The following is a 24,598-nucleotide window of genomic DNA, read 5'->3' as shown; positions in this document are numbered from 1 at the left end:
TGCTCCCAGCTATCACAGCCATAATCTCTTCTCCCAATCTGTGAGCTCTCCTACCCATCCCAAGATCCCATGAGAGCAGGGAGCACCCTAAGCTACYTGGCAGCCTCACTGCAGCTCTTCACGGTGCCATATACAAACTCATACTCAAGAGCCCTCCCACACCTCCCAGCTGTCCTCTTCCTCAGTTTTATCCACAAAATACTCCCCCAAATTCCTCTGATTCACAGCCCATGYTTTTTCACTGCTTCCAAGGATATGGACAGAAGTGTGCATAATGGGGCATGAAAGGATTTGGGGAAGCCACYGACCAAAGCAATTTGGAAGCCACCACTGAGAGACACACAATGCACATTCCAGCTGTGTTTTCACAAGGAGCAGAACCTAACCCAAAAATTCAGCACCTCATTTCTAGCAACAGCAGAGCAACTTTGGGGAACATCCACCTCTTTCAGCTGTGTKTCAAGAATGAGCAAAGAGCCTCACCACTTGTACTGAATGTTGAAGGGAAAGAGCACGAGGAGCTTGATGAGAGAGCTGTACACAAACTTTGACATCGACTACAGAGGAAAAGAGAAAAGCAAGAACTATTGTTCTTCCACATATTTAGGTGAACTACTTAATCCTTCCAGAACAAATATTTTTCCCAAGATGAAATGCAAACAATTTTATATTTCCACACATTACCTTAGACTTGTTTAGCTGAACAGAAAGGACAAAAACTTCTAATAAATGCAACATTGGATTTTTTATTTACAAATATGTGGTAATTCAACAACCGTTCTCCACTCAGTTTGCAGAGGAAAGAGTGATAGTTACATTTTCCAAATGGGAAAAGAAAACTCTCTCCCTTAAATGGATTCCACAGAATATTATGCCAACACCACTGAGCAAACAGATAATTCTTTGTATTTAGGTTTCAAAAAAGCACATAATTTTAGAAACCAGCATATGGAAAGCAAACACATTTGTGTGCATTTAAATGCAGCTTCATATTAACCTAGAGAATTCACTTTCAGTATATGTCAAAAATAAAGACAGCAATTGCAAATATATATTTATATTAGCAATTTCTCTAACGCTCATTTCAAGAGCTTAGAAACAAAATACCCTCTTCATAAACCATTGGAAAGTCAACTAGTTGATTATAAGCCTCAAAAATATTTTGAAGTTATTACTGAAAATATACTTATTCTCTCTTGTGCTCTCAGTACTTGAAGCTGAAAATGTGAAAGCATTTTTTTTCCCAGCTATTTCCTTACTGCAATTACTTTCTTATAAATAAAAATAGTTATATGAAGAATACAAGGTATTGCTATGGAGACTAGACAAGCAAGAGTTACTCTTAGAAAAAAAACACACATACACACAATATATATATTTATAGATCTACATCAGCAGCAATCACCTCTTCTTGTATCTGCAACAGTGGTTTTGTATCTTCACTTACTTCACATGGAGGTTGGTTGTCCAGCTGTTAGGGAGAGACAAAAGAAACTGTAAGTGAAGTCTAGTCACTAAAGAATCTTTGTGACAATAATTAAATTTTTAGAGTTTAAAAYAGTCAGCAAATAATATTTCCAATACTTATTGAAAATGGTAACACATACTAAGGTWTACATTCTGAATCGAGCAAACCAAATTTAATGAACAATACAAATTTGAATTGAATCCAATTATAGCACTGCAAATATTTCAGGCCAAGTAATATTCCACAGAACATGCACTTTACCAAGTTCTTAAGAATTACTTTCAGTATTAGCACAGAAACAGAGTGGCAGTTTTTCTAAATTTACCCTTCAATAATGAAATTTAAATTTGCAAAACGACTGTAACAATATAAATAACTTTTTTTTATCCTCTCCCTGAATATCTTTGTAGGTATCTGCCAATACAGTGGTGTTTCACTCAATGTTCCAAGTTTAAACCACAGAATTAACATAAAAATGTGCAAAAATATCACATCATAAAATTGCACATTAATATTAATAACCCTACAGTTTATCAAACCTTTTAGCCAACATGTTCACATTTCAAACAAACAAATAATTAGCCAGGTTGATGTCAAATGCCAACTGCAAAAAACAGTAATCTGCATCACAGGCCAGTGCTGTGCTGCCAATATATTTTCACTGCAGTAATTGCATAGCTGGTTTTTGTATAATTCAAATAGCTGATTTCAATTACTAATCACTAATTTGAATACTTTTTTCTGTACCTACAAGTTCTTACAACTCCTGATTTTACTTGTATCTCATACAATTATGTTTTGAGKTGCCCACTGGCCCAAGTAGATGCAGTCTGAAGGGAAGGGAATAGAAACGTTTCCTCACAGATCAGCTCTGCTTCTGAAAGGCACTGCTGTGACTTTATGGGCTGTAATGTCAAAGAGAGACTAAATAGCAATTSATCCATAAAAAAATTACTTATCCAACTCATCCAGCAATATTTCCCCCCAACAGAAAAGACAGAGATAAAAATAACATGAGCAAGCTCCAGAGTAAATCTCACACATTTGGGTGCTTCAAATAGGAACACAGACACTTCAGTGTAGTCTTGTCATCAACAAGGAGATACACTCTCCAAACATTAACTTAGGCATGGTATGAMCCAGTGCCCTGGATCACCTCCAGATGGAAGGGAGTGATTCTCTTCCTCCTTGCAGTGATCACATCCTTGCACTTAACATCAGCCTCTGTGAATGTGCTGTCACCCCCAAGAGGTGTTGTGCTTTCTGGTTTTAGTTCGAATACCACAGAATTGTTTCTGTGACTTCTCTTCATGGAAGTYGAAAGGAGCCTGAAAGCAGCAGCAGCAGCATCAGATGCAGAGCTTCTCTTTTCCCGAGCTGGGTTTCACAGCCAGCAGCTGCCCTGTTCCTGCTCAAACACTGTAGCATGAATATCCTGTTCTTTTCACTGCCTTCCAATCCACCATGAGAAAAATGTGCTGAGTTCATAAAGAAACACGGACATTTTTCCCAGGAAGTWATTCAGAAATTATTTCCCTTCCCTGATTTTTATCATCCTAGAGAATTCCATATTTGCTACATTAAAAAAAAAAAAAACGTATAAAACTCCTGACACTTATCAAAATTAGGAGTTGTCTACCATCATCTATGACAGCAGAAAAAAAGACCTAAATACCACTATACAAAGCCTTAGCATCATGCTCCAGTAAATCAGAATTCTGCAAACCATAAGAAGGAAAAAAAATATACTGCACCTTTTAATTAAGATCTGTAAGTAAACCAATTCCTCCTGTACTTGTACCTAAACGAATAACCAATTACAGACCTATAATTCCAATAATAATAGCATYGCAAAAAGAAACCAGCATTTGTGCCACCTGCACAAGATAAACTAATTATTTTCCAGGTATGCATTAGGACTGAATAAAATACGTATTTCAGCTTACTTTTAAAAAAATGTAGACACTTTTTCTAAAAGGCTTCTCTGTTATCAAGACAAGCCTGTTTAGCACCTGACAGCTCCTTGACACCACTTTCTCAGACCTATGAAGAGAGGAAGATGACTATACCAGATTGTGTGCTTGAAGCTGCGTAATAACAAGTTGCTACAATCAGCTACCAGGGAGTTAGGAAGTTAGGAATGACTACCCTACAAAAGACAGAAACTGGCAATCAAACCTTGCTGAACCYATTCACTAACTTAAAGCTAAACACGACAGCTATCAAGTGGCTCAGCTGYGCAAACACTTGAGCTTGTACAGCACAGAGAAGAACTACAGTCATTCACACTGCAGCTGGATTGCCTTACTTTTAAATCTGATATAGCAGTCGTTGCAGAAGAGTTTGTTGTTTCGGATCCTGACTTCAGCTCCAGAGCGGGATCCGCCAAGGTCGCATCCACAGGCAACGCACTGTATCACACATGAATAATTAGCAACTCCCTCCAAAATACTAAGAAACAAAAATGCTGTTCAAAAGCAGCTCAGATTAAGCTCAACAAAGCTTGAACCATAACCCCACAATCACTAGAAGCAAATGTGTAACGATTAGTAGATCAAAATGCAACCAACCCTGAGAAGGTATTTTCAGGTGACAACTGGACAATGAATAGCAGAGATACACCAAGTAAGCAAACATAAAGCAGATGGTTTTTAGAGATTAGTTCACTATATCGAATTTGAACTTTGGTTTCTCTGAAAACTAAAACTGTTTTGGCACAAAAGAATTTTTTTCTCTAGATGGCAACAGGAATTTTGGCACAGAACACCTGGGTGTGCTACTTGCAGATTTCCATGCGGCACTACATGCTGCTGATGTGCTCAGTCCATTGGCACTTGAAGCAGCAAATGCTCAGGCACTCCCAGTTTCCTGGGTTTGCATCATCGAAACAAGTTCTAATTTGGAGAGATGGGGCTGATTTAATTTTTCTTGCACAAACACAGAAGGGGYTTGACCACTGCAATGCTAGCATTAAACTATTTAGGTATGGTGGCTAAACATGTACTTGCTGTGAATATGAACCACATCTGGAAAGAATGCAATCCAAAACATTATACTCCCCTTACTGAGTTTACGAAGGACAGACAGTTTCCCTGTTTAACCAAGTAATTAATCTTTTGGATGGCAGTCTGTTCAACAGCTCATTAATTTTCAGAAATTTGGAAAACAGAAACTTGGCATTTTCTTTTGTAGGTTATGAGCTACAGGTGGATTCTCTCACACAGAATACATGTCCTGTACAAAAGAGAATGGCAGCTGATCACTATGGTTCAGTCCTGTCCCTCCTGCTCAGGTAGGCAGGACCAGGAAGAGCTTGGAGGTCAATCTCCAGTAATACTTCAGGTGATGCACTTGAGCTGGGCAGAGAAGACAAGTGTTCTGAACCAGGCACAGAYATCTCTTTCTTGAAGTCAGGAAAGAAGTAGGGGCCAACAGGACCTCCAAGTCATAATCTAATTCCTCATCTACTTTGAGGACAGGGGAACAGGACTGCTCTGCTGTCTTTTGCAGGCAGACATTTATTCTTTCAGCTCTGCAAATGCCCCTAGCTGATGGGAAATTATGTAATTAGGTCCAGGTCTCAGTGCTGGGCATGAGCTAGTATACTTAGTTTCTGACTAGGGCTGTGTAGCACAAAACACAGCTTTTGGTTTGGTTCTTGGTTTTATCCAGCCACACTGAACTCTTCCAACATGCCTTTACCTGGAAAACACCACATGAACACTGTCTGCCAAGGTTAGCTTAGAAAGGATGGATCATCCTGAATTATTCAATTGCCAGGGTCCAGGCTAAGATTTTATTCTGTTTTTAGAGGAGCTGCTTTGTCTGGAAGTAGTGGTTCAGCGTTTTCTGATATTGTGCCACCTATCTGAAAAAGGAACTCTTTGATCTCACAGCCAATGCATTCATCTTACTTATCAAAGTCCTATTTGTTAGGTCTGGCATTTAAGAAACAGTATTCTAGACTGAGTGCTGAATGMCTGCAAACGGGATTGCCTCATGGAAATATGCACGCACCACACTGTCAAGAGTAGAAGGCAAAGCAGGTGATTAGTAAGAACCCCTGTGAGCATAACACTGAGCAGCCATGCGTGCTCCTGATTAGTTCCTGTTCCTTCACAATGTGACTCCCAACTCTCACCTTAAAGCAATGTAAATGATAACAAAGACCAAGAGACTCAATGATCATGGCTGCTCCTTTGCCCAGAATGTTATTACAGTATGAACAGATTTTCTTCCCACTGACTGACCTAAATATAGAATGGAAAACCTTAAAACCAGCTTGAAAATGTTTAAAAGACAAAGAAGAGTTATCAAATACTTTCTGAGATTAAAAACAAAAAACACATGGTTAAAAACTGGACTATTAGGCTGCCTGGGGAAAATAAATTGAAAATTAATATTTGGAGTAGATCTCAAAGCTAGGGAAAACTGAAATGTTATAATTTAGATCAGATTTACATAGGAACAAGTTAAGAAATTCTGTCACGTTCTTGGCTCATATTTCATTGTATAAAACACCTTCTACAAATAAAAAGTGTACTGTTAAGTTTGGAGAGTAAAAACACAGGTTTTGTGCTCCTGCCTTCTTAGTTGTGGGGAACTATCCAGAAGGCTAAGTTTTAGCAAGCACCCCTTCCAAGTCCCACAATCTGCACCCTGTTAGATAAAAGAAGGCTAGTCTTGGACACAAAATACTATGTTAACTCTTTTGAGCATAAGCCATACGGAGGTCAGTTTCCATAGATCTACTGAGATGTTAGCAAATGGAAGTGAGAACAAGATAAGCAAATATGGTTAAGAAGGTAATTTTCTTACATTATAAAGAATGTAAAAGCCTAGATAAAAAAAAAATGGGGGGGGGGGGGTGTTGTCAATTTATCACTGAGTGCCTGAGAGTGTAAGAGCTAGTGAAGTAGTGTTCACTGTTGTAGTATGTAACATATGTAATCTGTGTGCGATGGTTCTCTGGAGTCCCACCCCAAGGTATTTTTAAAATGCTTCAAGTACATAAAACAGCAGAGTTATCTACCCTACCACAGCTGAATTCCACTTTTGTTTCAAAATATGTTGTAATTCTTGCTTTCTCCTCCTAGATTAAAATCAACATCCTACTCTGTAATTCTCCAGGGTCATGGGTTATGAGCATTCCTGAGTGTTCCTCAAGATGATATTGAACACATGCCAGGAAGTGGGGAGGAGAAACCAAGATGAGGGTCATAAAGCGTGGGTTTCAGGAATCTTTTGTTAAAACAAACCAAGGAAAATAAATGTCAGAAATGCCATCTGGAACAGGCTTTTGCTAATAATCATTTTGGTAACCAACACACAGCTCAGAGACCGCAGATTGATTATTCAAGTTCCTTTGTTTTTTTAACCAATGTCAAGCAATGATGACAAACCTGGGGAATTTTCTGAGTGACTGCAGTAGGGAGGTAATACCAGCCCATAYTTCCATTGTCCCCTCCGGCCAGAAAACTCCACGTACTTATTAATGRATGTTACGGGCAAGAGCACTGCTGGTAAGCCCAGCATACACACAGAGTCTGCTCTCTAGTGCTGCCCAACAATTGTACCTCCCTGGCAGAAGGGCACCCACTGACCTGCTGCGTGTCTGGGACCCTGACTGGGAGGCAGAGCTGGGAGGCTGAGCCTGGGGAGCTGTCTGGGACACGGAGGGCGCTCTGGMAGAGGTGGCCACTGGAGATGCTTTGCTGGAGGAAGGAGCACACATGTAGGCTCGGTTTGAAGTGGAYACCGGGCGACCAAAATCTTGACTAGAAGATAGAGATGAAGAGGATGTAGACTGGTTCAGCCATGAGTGGTGCCTCCATGAGCTCATTCTTGAAGAATCGAGRTTGTCCAAAGACTCCCCTCTGTAACAGAGATATAAGCACCTCAAATGTAAATGGCAGTACAGATGGGCAACAGAGCTACATTCTGGTTTTTTTTTTTTTTAAGAGAAAGCCATTGTCCTCACATTTTTAATATTTTCTAGGATGAATATGTTTGTTTGATCACTGTGAGAAATATTCTTCGTGTACTGATTTAAAATGTATGAGTAGCAAATTATCCTTTGTGTCCAGCCTTAGTTCTCATGGGAAAAAGCAGGMGAGGCAAAAGAGGTGGCACTTAACAACTACTTAATAAAAGCAAAACACCCTTCACTGCAGCCTTATCAGGGTGAACTGTATCAAAATCCACAGCACAGCAACAGACCTCAGATACCAGGTTTGTTTATGCTTTCTCCAAGGGATACTAGATCAAAAATAACAATCCACCCAGACTGGATAGCATCACCCAGGTACAAGGTGTTGGCCCAATAATCAAACACTCTCCTGACTGATAACAGGGCTGTTTCCTAAGTGACAAATCCAACATTCATACATTAAATAAAGCAAAAACAAACCATCCAAACTTTCTGACATATTTCTATGTTAAAAAAGGTACCAATAATAATTCATAAATAATAAAGGTAGCAATAATTAATTTCCAAAATAGGTTGCCATGCTGAAATTCTTAAACACATCTGTCAAGGACAAGGCACAATATTGATTCCCATTGCTGCTATACCAASCAAGAACTAAGCAGCTGAGTTATTTACAGTTCACGTCCACATTCCTTACTTGAAAAAAAACCCATTTAATCCCAGCTGTAATACAGCTACTTTCTTCTATCTGTGCTGCTATGCAGTTTACCTTACAGCATTCCACAGACTCAATTTGTTTCTGTACTCTGTAATACAATCTGATGTTCAGAATAACCAAACAAAAATATTTGATGAGAGACAGAGTTAATTTTTAATGTGATTCCTACCTCCTCATRCTGCTGTACAGACTAACGGGCTCCTTATGTATACTGGAACTGCGCTGCCTAATCCAGCTGCTGTCTGTGTGTAGAGACGTTTTCTTTCTCATTTCCTGAAGGATTTGCTGTCTCTCCAGCTCTGCTGCAGACAGGTTTTGCTCCTTCTGAGATTTCTTCTGTGACTCACYCACGTTCCAGGACCTCTCTGAATTCTTGCTCTGGGTACCTGTGCAGACAACATGWGCAAACTTCAGCTAGATATCTCAAGGCACAAAAGCAGTTACCCTCCTGTCAGCACTCTGGCTATAATTCCAAGAACTATTTTTCATCACTCCATTCACAAGTTATTCCAGTTCCCTTTTACAGCTGGGTAAAACTTGTCAGTACATCATTACTAAATTTTTTTTTATTTGTATTTCCATTAATGTGACCTTTTACACAATGTTTAATTTAAATACGTTTTCCTTCACTTCCTAAGGGTTTATGCACAGTCATTTTTGTGTACACACCCYCCTTTTTAAAAGGGCATGACCTCTTATTGCCAGAATTTGGACTCTTCCTCCAGTACGAACTGACCCATCTGAAAAACCACATATTTAAATAATGGGATATTTTCTTTCTCTTTAAAAGTTCATGCTCTTTTCTTCTGTAGGTTGTCTGTGTTTACAAGAATTTCTTTCTTACTTTCTTCAAGGCAATAAACAGACTGCTTTATATTGCTTTATATAGATATGAAATGGAGAGGGAAATCTTTCAGATAATTTGTTATTTGGATGATGCATTAACCAMTGACTTGAAATAAAATTTATAGTTGGGATGGTCTTTGAAAATTTGGAAGYGGAAACAAATAAGCAATCTTTCCCCAAGAGGTGTTGACATATCAGAAAGYAACAATTTTTTWWTTYYTWRRRSCMRKWMYCMWYCYTTWWWRKWAAAAWWAWTTAAAAAATTACTCAGCAATAAGTCATTCAATTGCAATTTCAATCCCTTTAAATGCTGCTCTGACTATAGATTTGCTCTTYGATTTATTGCCATAGATTATCACCGTAAAACACTGGAAGTTCACTTGCTCTTTAATTTCAATGACTGTGCTTTAATGTGTGAAAGCTACATTTTTAATCTGCAACATATCCTCTAATACATCTAATTTGATTATTTGTGATTACTTTTGTTCACCATGTTTTAGACACAACAGTAGCTTGCAGGCATTTTTGACTGTCACATATTTATAAAATTGGATTGTTTGCCTTCCCCATATTCCTCTAATATAACTGAAATAACGTAATTGAGCTGGAGTCCAGGACACACGACACTGTGACAGTATCAAGACCTGATTTCTTGCTCTGMTACTGCTACACTGAGGACAAAAAAGTTGTATTAAATGTATTCAGCATCTTGGTATGTGCCACTATTTTTTTGTTGACAGAGTCAAAGTATCAAAACCACATACATCATTGAAGATATAACTGCATGAGTGATTTAATCTCATGTAAATATCAGTCATTAACATTTAGGCATTTTAGATCCATTTGTAATCACTGTTACTGATGTCTTCAAGTCAATTATATTTGCCCTAAGCTTTTATGTTGATGGTGTGAATTTCCTCTTGCTGTTGAAAATTCATTAAATTGGGGCATTTACAATGCAGCTATCAGAAAGCACTGACAATTAATTTTCTCATAATGACTATATGTAAAAATCTTATTTTTTTTTCTCCTAGTCCCTCAACTCCCTCCCTGCCCAAAAAATTTAAATATCATGGAAATTATACAGTACTTACCATTTCTGATTGTGTTGAATTCATTCAGTTCTGTAGTTGACTTTGACTTATTCCTAAGGATATAGAAAACATTAATTTCTCTCTTTTAATTAGAATACCTCATCACAAAGTTCTTATCATTGCAGACCATAGAACCACAGTCTTTTTAGTCACTATCTGTCCCATCAGCAACTTACGCTGTACTTAAAACAGAGGCAAAAAACACCTAAAGACCAAGAGGATACTAAGGGGAAAAAATATGTCAATATGTAGATGTCAGCAGATAGTTACCAATTAAAAGCTAAAATTTTGTAGTGAAAGCTGTCAGTGCTTTGGATATAAGGAACTGATCATTGTACTTGCTTCAGCAAAAACATGCCAAAAACCAAGTCCTTTCCTGTGGAARCTTTGTGAAGACTACAGTTAGGCAAAGAAGTGAGAACTTCTACAGCAGATTTATAATTGATTTGGCTTCATGAGAAACTTAAATCATACTTCAGCACTGCTACTAGACTGTAAGCAAAGCACCTCCTTAAATACTGCATGAAGATTGTTCTTGGAAAAATACATTGTTCGCTGATTATATCTAGCAGCATAATTTTTTAATGAGTTTTAGCCAAGAAATGTCATTCAACAGATGTCRTATACAGAAAGACAAATGGCAAAAAGTTGGGTTTCTGACAGTGCAGAGCAGGAGTTTTAACAACACCTCTGTGCAGTATTATTAGTCTCAAGTTGTACAGCCAATATTTAAGTTTAAAATAACACACAAAGGAACAGAAATCCTCTMCTTGGTCATAAGTCAAAGCTGCTTAATTAATATGTTTACACACACAACTTTGGCTGCATAGCCATGTTTTGAGGGAGTCTCRTACTTTATCTGTAGATAAATGAAGCATAAACTACATCACATCTTGCATCCCTAAGTTCTTATTGTCTGTCCCAAGGTGCGGACCTATTTTATTAACTATTTAAGAAGATGCAGCAGTTTCACAGCTGCCTATTCTGAAGAAAAAAAACAGTGTCCTCCTACATGTATCCAAGATGTAGCTATTYATTGCATGCTCCTTCTGAAGTCAGATTTAGGTCTTCCATTAGTAACAGATCCATTAATTGCACCTTGTAAGTTTTGGAGTTCCCCTTTTTATATAAAAGAGGTATAACTCTTTATATAAAAGAGGTATATCTCACTCCAACTATGAGAASTGACCAAACACAAAGCAGAAGTCATCTTTCAGAACTACTGTGAGTTGCGATGCAAAACAAAGGCTTTATTTGTAATGTAAGAGATTGTAACTTAAAAATAACTTGCGTAAAGTAAAAGTGCATGTTGCCCTATCTCCCTGATAAATATGCTGCTGCTGCTGCCTCTTCCTTCCCATCTTGTTTACTCTCTCAAGTTTGCACAACCCTGACTGGGATGACTGCGCCTTGGTTTGCAGAGTATGACACAACCACAACAGTATCTGCAATTGTTTTCCAGCAAGGTAACCCTCATACCACCCACATATTTACTTCCTCACAGCTCTGTTTCTCCCAGAAGAACCCCACTGACTAACTTCTGCTTACAACACAGTGTATAATTTGACAAAAATTTGGCTGCTTGTTTTTTCAATATGAAAACATGCGCTAAAAACTGCAAAACACAGCAGCAATCCACAGTATACATTTAGCTGCTACAACTGAAGTTTATTAGACTTTTAAAAGTTTTCTGACACAGAAATGGTGATGTTATAGTCTGTTTTGAGATTCACTATTATACGTACCTGTCAGCAAATGATTGGCCTGGTTGCTCCTCAATGGTTTTAGAAACTTCGTAACGCTCATAATGCCTGTTGGAAGAAAAAAGATACATTATGTTCATATATAGAAAAAAACATACATAGACATAAATTGTTCTTAAGGGAAATATTCAAAATAGATCGTTAAGAAAAAAAAATTAATTAACCCCCCCTCCAACAGTTAAAGTTCTAAGGAGTTTCAATTAAACAATCAGAAATACAACTGATAAAAGCAGGCAGAAGAAAAGTTTTTAGAAAAACTGCCTGAAACTACATTTTTGTGAAGTGATAAGGAATCCAAACATATGCATGCCAGAATGGTTATTTGCTGAAGATGTTTCAATTAAGTATTGATTCCATTTCTTACTACCTGTCAACGAGAGGATGGCCAGCTCGCTCCTCTATTGTTTTAGACACTTCATAGCGCTCATAATGTCTAGAAGCAAAATAAAGATAAAATACATATTAAAAAAATTTCCAGAAATTGAGCAAACAGTAAGCATACCCAGAGAAAATGGAAAAAAWTTAGATGTGTTAAAAGAATCCCATAAGATGCTGCAAAAATTATGGGCATCAGTAGATAACATGATTATCTCATCCATTTCAAAGCCAGGAGAAAAGTTTTGTCCAAGGACAGCAGTTCTCTAAAAATAATGGTTTTATCCTAGAATACGATTGCACAGGTGCAGTTTATAAACTCACAGAGTTTCACAGACAATGCTCTTTAGCTGCCTGTCCCCTCCCTCAGCGCACTTTGCAGCAAGTATCATTCCTTTGCAGGTGTTTATGTAACATTTCAGATTTCCAGTCCTATCTCTGGATATCATCTTATAGCAAATATTTAACACGCGATATTTTAAAGCCCAGTTTCACTGAACTTGCTGCTTTACTACTAAGCAAAACCACCTGTGTTTAGCAAAACACATCCTTTGGCAGCAACCTCAGAAGCAATGAAATCCCCATGGACTAAAGAATGTACCAAGGATTTAGATATGCAGATATTAACAGCAGCTTAATAAGTTACCGCACAAAGTTCTATTATCTTGCAACTGGGACAAGCTAAAACTGTCAAGTTCYCCTGGCTCTGCTGCCAAGAAGAACCTGTTCAGCCATTGCAGCATTGTGCCTCTGCTTTACTCAGCAGGCATATCAAACAGCAGACATTTAGATTAACCTAAAGTAACTGTGGGTCTTACAACCTCCTCTGCAAATGCATGCAGGTTTTTTATCATATTATCTTCTCCTAAGATTTAACTTGATGCCATGTATTATCTTCAATCATCTCTTATTGCTTACATAAGAAAAGGAGAAAAACCTCAAGAGAAACCACGAGTCATACACAAGGCAGTAAGGTAAATGCAGACAAAATAAGGAAATGTTACTGGTTTAATCTGTTTCAGATTTATTTCCTGTAACAGTAGTCTGAAAACTTCTGGGCAAGAACACAAACTAATAGGTGGGGATTTGTTTGTTTGTTTTTTAAATCAAGCTAATGAGGAAGGTAATGAGAGAAAAAATGTATCTGCAGTGTACATTTCTAATAGGCATGTAAGCCAGTAACTGTTCACTCATCTACCATGATCCCTCACTGACAAAGCAACCCAGTAGCTAAATTGCAATTAAGCTTTATTGTTACACAGATGAAATAAAATGAGAGAGAAATCTGGAAAAAATCAGTCACACATTTGTTGAAAAAGTGTTAACTTGGTRTTTCTTCTGGAATCCCTGTATGTTGAGTCACTGGCTCTCAATTTACAGGCTTGTGCACAATTTTTACAAAATCTGCTCATTAAGTGCTTCAGATCATCTTTCATTTGGCTATAATTACTGTATTTACACATCCCACTAAAAAAAAAAAAGAAGAAAGAGCTGAAGTAGGTTAGTATAGCACTTGATTCTTAGGGAAGGACTTTGTGTTATGCCTGATCCTTCTGGCTTAAGGAAGAAAGACTACTGTATGGTATTTTGCACCAACTGATTCCAGTATGAATCTTACACCACCATCCTTATATATTCAGGACAGACACACGCCTGTTGGAAATGGCTTTGAATTTGCAGAAGGAAGAGGAAGTGCATCCTATCACAAGTGCTCACCTCTGGTACTGAGGCACCTCTGCTGACACCTCCTTCTGCCTTTCCGCCTGCCGCCTCTGCTCCTCCATCTCTGCCTGCCGCCTCTGCTCCTCAGCATACTGCTGCTCCCTCTCTTTGCGCTGTCTCTCCAGCTCCAGCTCTTGGAGTTCCCGTTCTTGCTCAAAACGCAACGCTGCTTCTTCCCGGATCCTCTGTTCCTCCTGAAGCCTCCTTCTTCCTTCTTCCTCATGCAGCAAGCTTGCTGCCAGCTCGTTTCTTCCGTCTCTTTCTGGCTCCTCAGGAATATTTGCTTCAGGGCTTGCTCTCCAACTGGACAAAGGTGGAGCCTGAGAAGTGACCGATGCTGTATTTTGGGTTAGAACGGTCTGCTCCTGTAACAAAGAAAAATAAATCATGTTTTTTTAGGGAAGGGACCTGGTTTTTAAAYAGGTTGCTCACTCAGAAAAGCTATTTTATAAGGTAAAAATGGATGAAAATCACCCCCAGCACATCCAGTGCAAGAGGCAGGGCACAGTTTGGTTTCACATTCTTCTAACTCAAGAGCCTCATTCCACACACCAGCCTTATTAAGCGCCACAGGCAGCACAGCCACAACTATGTGAAACATTCTGCTTTCTAAAGTATCACTTACATGTCAAGCCATCCCTTCCCCACTTAAACACCCATGGAAAACAAACCCTTCCATGATACCCAGCGTTTGTCCCTGCTGTTTTGACTTAGAAACCTGAGACCTACTTAAGAGTGTATACACAAAGACATACACTGCAATCTATATCAGACCAATGAATTTCACATGAATCCTCATGTGGAGGAATCTCCCACTCTCGGCCATTCTCCCACCATTTCAAAGTCAAGCCTCAGACCTACAACTCTATGACTCTTCTCTCAAAGATGAGAAAAGGCCTTTTTGTGGTCAAAAGATGTTTTAGTTGCAGGGGAAAATAATGTTTATGGGTCTATTAAAACGTCTAATGATAGAAAAAAAAAAGGTTTACATTCGTGTATAACAAAGTCCTCTAACAGCTCAGAAAGCTTTCTTATTAAAGTCCTAAGCCTTAAATTATGGTCTCCTTATTCATGACTGTGTAAACACAACTGATCTAGTTTGGATGCCTGAAGCAGCACCCACTTAGCAGTAAAGAAGAAATAGCTCAGACAGCTTCCATATTCAGGAAGAAACTCGTTCATCTTCCCATAACAACAGCTACAAAAGTCAGCATCTAGAGAAACTACAGGCATTCATGTTTTAAAATGTATGATTGGAACTCTGAGGTTGATTTGGTATGTAAATTTATTAGATGAACTGTCTGCCACTAACAAGCCAGACACTTATGAACATGGTTCGTGATAAAATACTGAAGCAGAATTCCAGCTAAGTAGCATCAGACAGTAAATAAACAGTGACATTTATGATGGTCACTGTTAAATAAATTAAAAGTGACCATTTATGCTCACAATAATTAATGCATGCTGCAACTTTTTGCCAACGTATTTTTGGTGTTAACCAGTCCATAAGATAGAGAGACAAATTCAACAGATCTCAAAACATCCCACCTACTCTTTCCATCCCATTTTTGCAATCTCTTTCTACCAAGTCATGAACAGCATTTTATTTTCCAAAATGAGAAGATAAATTACATAAAAARCCTAATTATTTGCCTGCCTGTATGTATCAAATATAAGGGAAAATAGCCCTCATGAAACTAGTCAGCCAAGCTTTATTCACAGCCTACCTCATCAAAATACTTGGAGCTCTCTTTTTCCGCTTCTTGCTTAGCTCGTAACCATTCTTCCCTCAGTTTCTCTTGTTCCCGTTGGTATTTCTCCTGTTAGGTTGGATTAAAGTTAACATGAAAATAAGAAACATTGTATTTTTTAATTTTCATTAAAATRGACTACTGGAATTTAATGTGTTTTTTATCTAATCAAACAAACCAGACAAAAACCATTCCTGAGTTCCACTAGAACATTAGGTCTGCCACAAATGAAATTCTGTCTYGTACAATCCAAAGGAGTTCTGTAATTGAATTTTGAGAATCCAGGCTTGTTGCACACTAAGTCTCACAACAACTGACTTCGTATCTGTAATAGACCCTGTCCTCCAGTTTAGTTACCATTTGAACAAAACATCAGCTATCTAAGGTATTTCTGGAAAAACACAGTGGCTGTATTTAACTTGGAATTAGTCATATTAATATGGAAAATATAAAGAGATCACTAAGTGAAATAGTGAGCAAGAACTCTCATTCTTTTAAAAAGTTACCTAAACAAATCCCAGTTTCTGGACTTTGAAATTCATCTTTTGACTAGATTTGGTAAGAAAACAATATACTGTCTTAAAGCATTGCTCAAAGCACACAGTAAATGTTTTGGTGGTTTTGTCAGTCACCATTTTTATCTTGGGAAAAGCAAAATATTTAAGAATGTCAGAAGTATTCCTTCTAAGATGCTGGAAATAAAYGAAGAGACTTTGTTGACCTTTTTTGTCATTTGAAAATTCATTCCTAGGACCATGGAGAAGAGAAAGATCATTATTGTTCTGGTGAAATTTTTCACTTCAGGACTAAAAAAGGAGAAACAAAGAAAAGAAAAGTGATGGCAGACAGCTGAGTCTGCTCTCAAGAAAGGGGAGCCAAGGTTTCTACTCTTTAGGTATATTGATACCTACTYTTTAGGTATCAAACGGAACATCCAAACCATAAAAGAGACCATAGCTAAGTTTAGGAAGGTACAGCTGCCTTGAAGAACTTGCAAGCTACAAACAACAAAAGATGAAACATTCAAAAAGCAACACAGCTTCTATGCTTGTACTKTGACATCACAGCTTCCCGCTGAATACAGCCAAAGAGGGCTTGTGCAGAGTAAATWATGTGCACTGATGCCTCTCCTAACCATCAGACTTCAGTCAACAAACTTTATTTTGCAGAGAAAAGTCCTTCCGAATGTGGCTGAACGTGTAAGCACATTGCATTGGGCTGAAGTCTTTGCAGAGACACATGCTTGGATTTTTGGTGCTATCCTAAGGCTACAAACAACGCCCCTTCTGTCAGCAACACATCCCTCCAGCTCCAGCAAGTGGTTAGCAAGAGGGTTTTGCATTAGCAGGTTCAGCTTCCTGACTCATAGAGGTCTTGAGAAACAGCYTGATTCCAGCTGATGAGCTGCTAAATCACAGGATTCTGGCACGCACCTAACCCTAGTATTGGCTGCCTCCTCTTCATATATGAATAGAAGGCAGTATCACTAATTGAAGATAAAACTCAGGCTAGAGGCAATTTCCTTAAGGGGAAAAAAATAAAATTCACATTCAAAAGAAAATTCTTCATCTGTCCTTTAAATTCTGCAGTCAGTAAGAACATACCAGCTCTGTGAAGACTGAGCACTTCTGGCAGTAGTGAATCCACACTGTGGGATTGATTTTATGAAGCTCACTAAAGCATTGTCCTTTTTTTTTTTTTTTCTGAATAATTGCTACTGTTTGCAGCTGTATAGGCCAGAAAATGCACCTGAGAGTCTCATCAGGCCATCAATAAGAATTGCAGAAGTTGTTTGCTACTTTTTTTTCCTTGTTGCTACACACAAGGGATTGACAGCCCAGGATTATGAAGATTAATTATACCTGCAATAAACGGTCCTGCTCTTTTTGCCATTTTTCCTGTCGTTTTCGTTCTTCCTCTTGATCCCAAACCCGACGACTAGGAGCACTGATGGATGGAACTGGGAGCTAAAATAGCACAGAAATGAAATAATATTATCCTCTTTCCACGTAATCAACACTTTACATTTTAAAATATACTTTTTAGAGTGAGAAATAGAAGCCATTACAAACAGCAGAGCTTTATAGTGACAAGGACATAAATTAGACTCTTCTTCAAACATACAGAAAGCAACCATTCCTTTATAAAGCAAATCTTAGTCAGTACTCTCAGATTTGATCAAAATTTTAAAGCTGTATAAAAAGCAATAGAAAGCAGAGAGCTTTTTGAAAAGACTGGGATTRCACAACTAACTAGTAGTTAGCAAATGGTACTTACATCAGGTATTGCAGACTCTGGGCCTCCTGGAAGATTTGGAAGGCAAAAAAGAGAAATCATTAGACCCATACATAACTACTGCAAGACTTGTGTAACTGTGGCAAGTCAGAGYTTCAGACTGATTTTCGCTTCCTTAGTAAGACATGCTTGCATTTGCCCTGCTGAACTTTCTTGAGGACAGAATTTATTAGGTGCTTTCAACTAATGTGCACAATTGTTTAAAAGCTTTTCATGCTGACAAGTGCCATCAGCAATTGCTGGAATTAGCAGTACATCTCCCACTGTAGCCACACTAAGGTTCTTTATTATCCCTCTCCTATTATTATGGCAAAACCCAACTGTTGAACATCACCAACAGCCAGAGCACTGCCYCAGGGTACAGAAGTTATTCACCTACTGCCCTTGGCATGAATGAAGAGCAACTGACATCCACTGGCAACYTCTCTACCACAAAACCATGTATTTCTGCTTTCCAGCTCTCCTTTCTTACTTCCAAAAGCACACTTGAACTCAGTGAACTTGTCACCATTCACCACAAACCTTTTACTATTTGAGGGTATCACACTTGGCYTTGATCTTAATCATCCTGTGCCAARATGATTATTTGAGAGAGATRTATATTATGCTAATATATTAAAAGTCAAGAAAATGGGGTGAAACACAAATTCAAGTATAATAATTTCTTAAGCACAACCACTATTTTTGTTTGTTGACGGCGTACTTGGTACCTAGCTGTCCAAATTTAAGTTTWAAAAAAAAAGCATAAAAGAAAAAAGTTGCAACAGTTTTCTGAAGTACAACCTTGAAGCGGAAAAAAGATCAAATTTAGGATTCAAAAGACATCTAATGAGTCACAAGTTAGCCTCCACTTTACATATTGCACAACTTTGTCTTCGCTATCAGATCACAACAGCCACAGTGAAAATCAGGCAATCCGCTTGATCTATTGCAATTGTGTCAGGCAATATTAAAGGGAAGCATAGACAGCACCTATTTTTGCTCCCCTCTTCTCTCACTCGTGTAAGTTTGTGCTGAACTCCACAGGAATCTTTCATGTAATTGCAAAGCTGAAGTGTCAAAAGTTTAAAATTAACAAAACTGTACTGAACATACACTCTAGAAATATAACCCTGTCCTCCCCCTCAAGCAAAAGTGAAATACCTGAAATATTGCTAAATTAAAATAAGAACCAAATTTCTGCCAGCAATAAAATAAAAAWCAAACAAAAGCAAAACCCCAACACCAATGAAGCAGCCAACAATAAAAAAACCACCATATTGCAGACAAAATATTGCAGATACAGCAGAAGTATTTAAAAGCAAACAGAACCACAAACACAGATATATGCTGTGGCACTTCACATATCACTTCTGGCAAAAAAAACAGAAGTCATCACCACTAAAAGCGAAATCCTGGCCCCACTCAAATCATTGGCAAAAGTCAACTGAACTTCCAGTGGGGCAGAATTTCACTCTTTCAGGCTACAGCAAAACAGCAAGGCATACATAGCCCAAAGACAGCATAAGACATACRACATTAGTGGAAGTATGTGAGCTGTGACATGCAAAATGCTGAAAAGCAACCTACAAAACCAAAATTGTTTTATTGCCTTTTTTATTGCCTTTTTTWWAAAAAARCTTGCATATTAAATTCAAAATTTATATTGATCTTCTTGGGATCTTCTGACATCACCACATGATGGAAAGCCAGCAGATACCTTTTTACACCAATTTACACAAAAGAACAGAGCTGCAACTCAAATTCAGAGTTAAAGATTTTATCAACAGCTCTGAGATCTTCTCTAAACCTCTGCTGGAATATTCACCATTATTCTTGTTTTGTAGGTAGTAGCAAACCTGAACAGAGAGTGCCATCCTTCTTACTTCTACCCAGTGGAAAAAAAAAAGTATGAACAACACAGAAGAGATTTAAACAGCTACAGATATAAGAGAACACGCAAAGACCCATTACCACAAAGGTAGACCCATGAATTGTAAGAATAAACTGATGACCCTGGGGAAAGAAGGGAAATTAATTATGTTGCTTCACTGTAACTGCAACAAACAGCGCTGAAGAGGTAGAGCACCCAGCACCAGACTTGTTAGGGAGAGTGTGCAGTAGGAACAATTTCATGGAAGTACATGAAATTTAGCTCTTTGGTTTACCTTGTTCAAAAAACTGTGACCGTCTTTTTAAGTTTTTCAAAGAAATAGGTTCAGATGCTATTTGAAAAATACAAAGAATACAAACAAGTCAATGAGGTGCCTTTTTTAAAAATTATTATAACCACTCTCTTAGACCTCCCATTCACTGCAACATCACTTCAGAAAAACAAAAAGCCCCTGAAACACAACAGAAAACCTTAGGAGGTCACATCATATACTAATTAGGATTTAATTTTATCACTGTCACTGTCCAACTACAGAAACAGCACACATGTCAAACTTGGACTCAGATTCTCCCTGTCTAATTTAAGCATCCTTGACTGGGATGCCAAATCAGAATGAGGAGCTGTATCACCATGCAAGGCCACCAGAAAACATCGCCAGAGGGCAAGTSATATCTTGGGGGAATTCTACTATGAATTTCTGTGTGTATTCAAGTTAAAATGAAACACAAAGTTCCTATTTAAGGCTTGTTATCATATTACAAATTGTGCATACCTGGTTTCTCTCACTATTGTCAAGTGAGACAACTACTCATCGCATCATAAGCAATTATTATTCTTACCAGAACCATTAATATTGTTCTCCATGGATAAAAGTAAAGTAATAATAGTGAAAACAGCCACTACCCCCAAAACTTCACAACTGAAAAAGGCAGGCAAAAATAGCAAAAAGTTGAGTACYCTACACTCTTCCTGGGCAGTGAAATAAATCAATGCTCACACTGACTCCGTSTCCACACAATGCAACAGCAATTGCAGTAAATCAGGTGCCTTCTTCTCTTTCACCACTACCACACAGTAAATTTACAGCCACTAACACAGAGAGCAGGGGGTTTTTTGCAGCTTTGTTGTCAGTTCTCAAACTGCCTGGCACATTGTGGAAGCAAAYCACACCCAGTTTGGATGCAACAAGATCTCTGTGGTATCTGTCCTGCTTTCAGTTCATTAAAGTCTCACTTCACCCACTGCAGAACACTTGCAGTCATTACAGGTTTAGTGTCCGTGCTTGTCACAAACCACACAWTTAGCAGACAAAAACCAACAGTGATTTACCTCTTTGTTCGTTWGAGCCAAGATCTCCTTGCATTCCATTTATCAATTTTGTTTCTGTATCCTGAAAGAAGATAAATAAATAAATAAATGTCTTAGGTTTGTAGGAGTTTATCCAATTACTCATTTTTCCTGACAAGAACTATGTACCATGAAACACTTGATAACATTTTTACAGAAAGATACAAAACAATCTAAACTTCCTCACTGTAGTTCATAATAAAGCAACTGCAGGCATTTGAGGGAATCAACAACCAGCTGTGAACTGCTGCAGAAATAAAAAMCATTAGTTTGCAAGAAAATACCACAAGCCAAGATCTTCCTATTTCMGCTTCTTAGCAGGCAGGTTTTTATTTACAAGAAATTTGAAAGCACATATATGCCTGTTCTTTTGGGCTGCAGCTTCCATTTATGCTAATAACGCCGGTCAAAATCTTCTCTGAAGAATAAACACTCTATATGTTTTAGTCAAAAGATAGTCTGCACATTTTAATATTTATCATTCTCCAGTTGTCACTCATCAATAGACAGTAGCAAGTCTTTAAAACAAATTATTTATAATACATATACAGCTACATCTCCATATTTTAGATTGCAGGGAATTTGTATTGCTTATATACTTGTATCGCTTAAGGAACATAAGATTAAAAAGTTCTTTTCTCCATTGTGCCACTATCAAGACACTTTTTCTCCCTCCCCCAAAATCCCATGACCTTCAGAAACATACTCACAGAACTTTGGAGGCTGCTGGAGAAATCTCTTTTAGTAGATACAGTGGAAACATTTGAAACTTTTTCTCCCGAAGTTGCATCAATCCATTTATTTTCAGATGTACCTATAATGTTGGTAGCCATACCGGTGAGATTGAGGATTTTATGCCTTACATGTGGCAGGGAAGGCAGGTCTTTGCCCCAATCTTTTTGGTATGTGGAGGATCAAGAAATTAATACAGAYAGTAACGTCAAAGAACAGAACAAGAGCTAGTGAAAACACATTAAAATAACACAAAAACACACATAACAGAAGAGGGACACATACAAATCAGGTGGAATTTGTGAAGACAGGAAAAAGGGCATTGATTAGCAGACCGCCTTCCCCAAAAATACAAGTGTTAGTCATAAGCCAGGTAGAAGTTTGCCAGATTTTTTTTGCTAATATGCACTACAGCAGCTGAACATTAAAGAGCAGTTAGCATTCATTGGAAACAATTTCATTAGCATTAGTAAGGATTGAGAAAATTCTTCCAACCTTACTCACTCAAGGTACAGTGAGACTCATACACTATCCAGAGAAGGGTCATTTTCATGTCCATGCTCATCAGGAAGCACAGAGGGGGAAGGAAAATTAGTCTAAACTAAACCAGAAAACTGATGAGGCAAAGACACATGATGCTCTTCTCACATACTCCATCCTTTCTCCCCTCCCTACCCTTACTACTGAAAATTTTATTCAAYTAGTTCTTTGCCACTAATCTCTTCAGTTGTATTAGGTCCTATAAAGTGATTTGTTTCTTGCCTCTTCCTCACCCCACTGTTTTTCCCCCAGTTTACTGGTAACTTATTCTACCCTTGCTTCCCGCTAAAAGAATGTTTTGCATTTATACTGTGAAAGAAGTCACTGGTCACACTTCCAACTCCACAAAAATTATTCTAGAACTTTGAAAGGGTTTCCTGATCAAACCCATGGCAAGTCTACAGATGCTACAGGGCTGTCAGCCAGGATGGAAATCCTCACTAGCCAGAATAGGTAGTACCATTCTGGAAAGATTACAGCACCATAATATTTGGGTAAATGGCCAAAATCATAGCACACAGGTGCTACATCACCCACAAGACCACACCTCACTTGAAACGCTCCCGGAAGAAAGGAAGACAAGATCCTCCTTCCATGAAGAAAGGGAGCTGGTGACTGAAAGAGAGAGGGCCTTTAAAAATTACTATCCTCTAGAGATCAGACTCTCTTCATTTTGGTGGTATGGCAAGAAAGAAAATGTTATATTCCCTTTTGTGGTGATTGCACACCTTTTTACCTGTCCATCCTCTCAGAAACAGGCCAGAGCACAAGAGTGAGGTCAGTAGCTCAATGTTTTTCAGATTTGCTTGTCAAGACATTTCTAATGCACTAGCAGTTAAAAAAGCCAAGTTGTGTTAAAATGCAACAGACACGCTGGCAAACTACTTAGCTTAGATACGTATTACTGCTGTAAGGGAAATGAGGACTCTCAGCTGTCAGGCACAGCAGAGACAAAGCTTATTTGCCTTACAGAGCATACAGTATCTGCCCGACGAAACAACTCACCGTTCTTTCCATATCGTCTGACATCCATGACCAGGTTTCCAGTTTCTAGTGCTCTGCTGATGGCCTCTTCCCACTGACTGTGGTCCATATGTGAAACCTTTGTGCCGTTGACAGCAATGATCTCATCATCTACATGCAGTTGACAAAGTGCTGCAGGGCCGCCTGCAGAAAACAGAAGAAAAACAAAGTTATGTCTCTATTCATATTCTTTCTTTTCCTCACAGTCGCAATTGGAAGAGGGTGGATTGGGAAATCATTCAAAGAAATGCCTAATGGTGGATATTTAGAAAGTCTTAGAAAAATTCACTGCACTGTAACATAAGCTCAGTAAACTCAGTGTTTAAGTAGCTTTTCAACTTAGAATTCATGAAAACAATAAAGAAATCAGTCTTCCAGATTTGTAAGCCTTCAGATTCTGGCTAGCCCATTTTATAAACTGCCTCTGGGTTCAGTCTTCCCTTCACTAACTCACCTTTATCATCTGGGATAGTGAGAGAGAGGCAACGCCACAATGTCTGTATCCAACGATTAGCTGAAATTCAGCCAATGTTTGGGTAATCCTCTTATTTGTCAAAAAAACAGCCTGCACTTCATTTATTCCAGTAGAAACTGCCTTTCTMACATTCTCAGTTCATTTTCTGAGCTCTACAGACAATAGCATGCTGTTTTATTGCTTTGCTAGAATAGTTTGCTAGCTCTGAATTGATTGGTAATTGGACTCAAAATATTGCTGGGTGCTGTACCACCAGACTTCTCTGGATTCTACTTATTTTATCTATTAAGAGCAGGTTTTATGGCAGGTTGGATTTTGAATCTACTGATATTTTGCAAGGCAGGCTGCACTTTATACTTTTTTTCATCTGCTACACACTGGCAGGCAATCTCACCAGGCTAAGGACAGAGAACATAGAGGACCAATTATAAATTTTTTCTCTATTTAATTCACAAAGTGAATGAGCTGAGAAACTCAGACTCTGCAAGCAAGACATTGTATGAATTACATATGAATGGTTTTTCCATTAAGAATTATTCCCTTTGCAGAATAGAAAATAGAAAAGCCAAGTAAAAATATTGTTAAGCATTGCACAATAAACGCTCATGTTAATAAAACAAGTTTGTGTTACACAGTGGAAGTATTTT

The 24,598-nt window shown here is 38.2% G+C and overlaps 1 protein-coding gene across 5 annotated transcripts in view; it reads right to left on the bottom strand.

The window, feature by feature from the left end:
* Nucleotides 1-726: 726 nt before the first annotated feature.
* LMO7 (LIM domain 7) overlaps nt 727-24,598 on the bottom strand; it is a 129,928-nt gene continuing 106,056 nt past the window's right edge. For 2 of the 5 annotated variants that reach the window (XM_057366486.1, XM_057366485.1), the window contains 16 exons: nt 23,459-23,620; nt 21,892-21,995; nt 21,164-21,224; nt 20,109-20,165; nt 17,944-17,969; nt 17,529-17,633; nt 15,643-15,735; nt 13,910-14,280; nt 12,186-12,251; nt 11,801-11,866; nt 10,056-10,108; nt 8,285-8,501; nt 7,072-7,344; nt 5,610-5,718; nt 3,777-3,879; nt 1,376-1,471 (listed from right to left, as the gene is read on the bottom strand). In XM_057366486.1, the coding sequence (XP_057222469.1) occupies nt 1,449-1,471; nt 3,777-3,879; nt 5,610-5,718; nt 7,072-7,344; nt 8,285-8,501; nt 10,056-10,108; nt 11,801-11,866; nt 12,186-12,251; nt 13,910-14,280; nt 15,643-15,735; nt 17,529-17,633; nt 17,944-17,969; nt 20,109-20,165; nt 21,164-21,224; nt 21,892-21,995; nt 23,459-23,620 (1,889 nt within the window). In that variant the 3' untranslated portion in view covers nt 1,376-1,448. Of the gene's footprint in view, nt 1,472-3,776; nt 3,880-5,609; nt 5,719-7,071; nt 7,345-8,284; nt 8,502-10,055; nt 10,109-11,800; nt 11,867-12,185; nt 12,252-13,909; nt 14,281-15,642; nt 15,736-17,528; nt 17,634-17,943; nt 17,970-20,108; nt 20,166-21,163; nt 21,225-21,891; nt 22,077-23,458; nt 23,621-24,598 lie in introns of all 5 variants that reach the window. The other 3 variants (XM_057366481.1, XM_057366482.1, XM_057366484.1) reach the window with 3 other exon arrangements.

This window comes from Malurus melanocephalus, unplaced genomic scaffold (assembly GCF_030028575.1).
Source record: "Malurus melanocephalus ecotype Western Australia unplaced genomic scaffold, MMel_1.1 scaffold_66, whole genome shotgun sequence".
NCBI classification, from domain to species: Eukaryota; Metazoa; Chordata; class Aves; order Passeriformes; family Maluridae; genus Malurus; species Malurus melanocephalus.
This window is presented reverse-complemented; position numbering and strand designations above follow the sequence as displayed.